Source organism: Nansenia antarctica (genome assembly GCF_963989245.1).
Source record: "Nansenia antarctica genome assembly, contig: SCAFFOLD_573, whole genome shotgun sequence".
In the NCBI taxonomy this organism is placed as follows: Eukaryota; Metazoa; Chordata; class Actinopteri; order Argentiniformes; family Microstomatidae; genus Nansenia; species Nansenia antarctica.
The window spans coordinates 12,501-17,500 of record NW_027662772.1 but is presented as its reverse complement, the minus strand read 5'-3'; the positions used below and the strand labels follow the sequence as shown (position 1 = coordinate 17,500).

The window sequence follows — 5,000 nt, the reverse complement described above, 5'->3', positions numbered from 1 at the left end:
GACCCCTGACCCCAACACCTTCACCTGACCCCTGACCCCAACACCTTCACCTGACCCCTGACCCCAACACCTTTACCTGACCCCTGACCCCAACACCTTCACCTGACCCCTGACCCCAACACCTCCACCTGACCCCACAGACGACCAATCACAGGCATCGTTACTGGGCGGGCCTTCCTCCTAACCCTGAAGGCCTTTGCACACTGATGCGTTTTTTACGTCCGTTTAAAAATGAAATTAGAACTCATGTTGTGTCAATCACGCTTGCGAAGTATTCGTCCGTCATAATTTTTTTCGGAACAGGTCCGATTTTCTGCGTTTTCCGCGTCCGTCAAAAGCCTTTTGAGAGTTGTTCTTTACCACTCCACCACGACGGACACATGGTCAAGTTAGAACTGCAGGACAGTTGGATTAATGCTGACGGAAGTACATGTCTCAAGTATTATCTCGGCGGTTAGTCGAGTGAAAGAAAAACAACATACAGATGATAATTCACACAATATAATACCACGAAAGCGTACAGCACTAAACAATAACATTCATTTGGGCAGCATCACTAAACAATAACATTCATTTGGGCAGCATCACTAAACAATAACATTCATTTGGGCAGCATCACTAAACAATAACATTCATTTGGGAGCATCACTAAACAATAACATTCATTTGGGAGCATCACTAAACAATAACATTCATTTGGGCAGCATCACTAAACAATAACATTCATTTGGGCAGCATCACTTAACAATAACATTCATTTGGGCAGCATCAGACTCAGGCAGAAGGTCCGGGCAGGTTCACACTTATGACAGGTACATACAGGTACATACAGGTACATACATACAGGTACATACAGGTACATACATACAGGTACATACAGGTACATACAGGTACATACAGATACATACATACATACAGGTACATACAGGTACATACAGATACATACATACATACAGGTACATACAGATACATACATACATACAGGTACATACAGATACATACATACATACATACAGGTACATACAGATACATACATACAGGTACATACATACAGGTACATACAGGTACATACAGGTACATACAGATACATACATACAGATACATACATACATACAGGTACATACAGATACATACATACAGGTACATACATACAGGTACATACATACAGGTACATACATACAGGTACATACATACAGGTACATACATACAGGTACATACATACAGGTACATACATACAGATACATACAGGTACATACATACAGATACATACATACAGATACATACATACAGATACATACATACAGATACATACATACAGGTACATACATACAGGTACATACAGATACATACATACAGATACATACATACAGATACATACATACAGGTACATACAGATACATACATACAGATACATACATACAGATACATACATACAGGTACATACATACAGATACATACATACAGATACATACATACAGATACATACATACAGATACATACATACAGGTACATACATACAGGTACATACAGATACATACATACAGATACATACATACAGATACATACATACAGGTACATACAGATACATACATACAGATACATACATACAGATACATACATACAGGTACATACATACAGATACATACAGGTACATACATACAGATACATACATACAGATACATACATACAGATACATACATACAGGTACATACATACAGGTACATACATACAGATACATACAGGTACATACATACAGATACATACATACAGATACATACATACAGGTACATACATACAGGTACATACATACAGATACATACAGGTACATACATACAGATACATACATACAGGTACATACATACAGATACATACATACAGGAACATACATACAGGTACATACATACAGGTACATACATACAGATACATACAGGTACATACATACAGGTACATACAGATACATACATACAGGTACATACATACAGATACATACAGGTACATACATACAGATACATACATACAGATACATACATACAGGAACATACATACAGGTACATACATACAGGTACATACATACAGGTACATACATACAGGTACATACAGGTACATACAGGTACATACATACAGATACATACATACAGGTACATACATACAGGTACATACAGGTACATACATACAGGTACATACATACAGGTACATACATACAGGTACATACATACAGGTACATACAGGTACATACATACAGGTACATACAGGTACATACATACAGGTACATACATACAGGTACATACATACAGGTACATACAGGTACATACATACAGGTACATACAGGTACATACATACAGGTACATACAGGTACATACATACAGATACATACATACAGGTACATACATACAGGTACATACATACAGGTACATACATACAGGTACATACATACAGGTACATACATACAGGTACATACATACAGGTACATACATACAGGTACATACAGATGTTTCTTTTTCTATTCTCAAGTGACAGAAGCACAAAATCAGCCTCAAGAATGAGGGAAGTTTGTTTTCTCAACCGATTTTGTTGATGGAAAATAAGTTAAAAAGAATCATATAGTTGTCGGCCATGGTTAATTTCCTAAACGGTAAAGCTATTTTCTTCACACCCAGGGACAGTTGAAAGGGGTTCTTGCCCCTGATGTCGTCTACCATGTGGTTTTAGTTATATTCTCTCACTCGTTTGTACCTTCTGCTAAATCAAGCATTTAGAATGTAGCATTTAGAATGTAGCATTTAGAATGTAGCATTTAGAATGTAGCATTTAGAATGTAGCATTTAGAATGTAGCATGCATATTGCAACATTTCTCAAAGTCAATATAACAAATAAACGCAGCGGAGGTCAAATAAACGCAGCGGAGGTCACACCCTGCAGCCTCTCTCTCACACACACACAGCAGCGGAGGTCTCTATGCGTAACGTTTATTTTCGGATGACAGATTAAAAAATATGCATATGAAAAAAACGCATCAGTGTGCAAAGACCTTAACCCTGGTATACATGTATATAACCCTAACCCTGGTATACATGTACTGTATATAACCCTAACCCTAGTCCACTAGTCTGTGATCTAACCAGAACAGTCCACCTGAGAAGGATCAGATATGTATTAAAGGACTCTCACCATATAATGTGATCTAGGGTTAGGGTTAGGGTTAGGGCCTCTGAAAGGATCAGATATGTATTAAAGGACTCTCACCATATAATGTGATCTAGCAGCCTCTCATATCTCACCTGACACATATAAGTTAGCACACACTGTTATAACACACTGTTATAACACACACTTACACTGTTTCAATCTTATCTAGTGAATGAATGAGTGAGTGAAGGATAGGGGACAGGGAGACAGAGGAGGGGAGACAGGGGAGGGAAGGGGGGAGACAGGGGAGGGTGGGGGGGAGACAGGGGAGGGTGGGGGGGAGACAGGGGAGGGGAGACAGGGGAGGGGAGACAGGGGAGGGTGGGGGGGAGACAGGGGAGGGGAGACAGGGGAGGGGAGGGGGGAGACAGAGGAGGGGAGACAGGGGAGGGTGGGGGGGGGACAGGGGAGGGTGGGGGGGGGACAGGGAAGGGACAGGGGAGGGTGGGGGGGGGGACAGGGGAGGGTGGGGGGAGACAGGGGAGGGTGGGGGGAGACAGGGGAGGGGAGACAGGGGAGGGGAGGGGGGAGACAGGGGAGGGGAGACAGAGGAGGGTGGGGGGGAGACAGGGGAGGGGAGGGGAGACAGGGGAGGGTGGGGGGGAGACAGGGGAGGGGAGACAGGGGAGGGTGGGGGGGAGACAGGGGAGGGGAGGGGGGAGACAGGGGAGGGGAGACAGAGGAGGGGAGACAGGGGAGGGTGGGGGGAGACAGAGGAGGGGAGACAGGGGAGGGTGGGGGGAGACAGAGGAGGGGAGACAGGGGAGGGGAGGGGGGAGACAGGGGAGGGGAGGGGGGAGACAGGGGAGGGGAGGGGGGAGACAGGGGAGGGGAGGGGGGAGACAGGGGAGGGTGGGGGTGGATGAACACAGAACTAGGGCTCTCTCATACCTTTCACTTTTTATTTAGTTTTTTCTTGATTCTGTTTTTTTATTTGAAGATACGTGAATATATTTTTGTATCTCCTTGGTATAAATGAGAAGGAGCGTTGATGCAACATTATGTATGTGAACAATGTTTTGGCTCAATAAAAAAACCATTGCCCCCCTTGTCCTGTCTCTCTGTTTCTCCAGTGTCTATGAAAATGAATAAAAAAGTAAAAAACCTTTTTCACGACGACTGCCAGTGGCCCCGGGCCTGAGCTAGATTACTCTTCCTGCTACGACTGGTGGATTGATGATTCACTTACAAATGTAGTCAAATGTATCGATTGTAAGTCGCTTTGGAATAAGGCGTCTGCTAAATGCCAACATGTAAATGTAAATGTAATGGTTCTGGTTTTGGTTCAGTCTGGTTCAGTCTGGTTCAGTCTGGGTCAGTCTGGTTCAGTCTGGGTCAGTCTGGTTCAGTCTGGGTCAGTCTGGTTCGAGGCCAGGTCAGATCACAGAGGCCCAGCACACTCCCTAGAGGTGTTTACCTAGCAACAGCACTCTGATTGGCTACATGACCTAGCAACAGCACTCTGATTGGCTACACGGACCCAGCTGTATTATTAATAAGGTGTGGGAGTGTGTGTATGTGGGAGTGTGTGTATGTGGGAGTGTGTGTATGTGGGAGTGTGTGTATGTGGGAGTGTGTGTATCTACAGATGAAAACATTAGCTAGCTAGCTACATTTCACTAATAACCTACACACACACACACACACACACACACACAGTCTCAGACCAGGGCTACGGAGAGAGAGAGAGAAGGAGGGGGTAGTAGGACAGCTACTCACCCGGGGATAGAGAAGAGGAGAGGGGGATGAGGAGAGGAGAGAGGGATGAGAGAGGAGAGAGGGATGAGAGAGGGATGAGGAGAGGAGAGAGGGA

General features: G+C 43.9%; 1 protein-coding gene across 1 annotated transcript in view; it reads right to left on the bottom strand.

The window, feature by feature from the left end:
* Window positions 1-3,240: 3,240 nt before the first annotated feature.
* The window catches only part of LOC308175463 (ras-specific guanine nucleotide-releasing factor RalGPS1-like), a gene marked incomplete at both ends in the record, with an annotated part of 14,070 nt that continues 12,310 nt past the window's right edge, over window positions 3,241-5,000 (bottom strand). Inside the window, one exon of the mRNA XM_080551129.1 lies at window positions 3,241-3,279. Within this exon, the coding sequence (XP_080407255.1) occupies window positions 3,241-3,279 (39 nt within the window). The remainder of the gene's footprint in view (window positions 3,280-5,000) is intronic.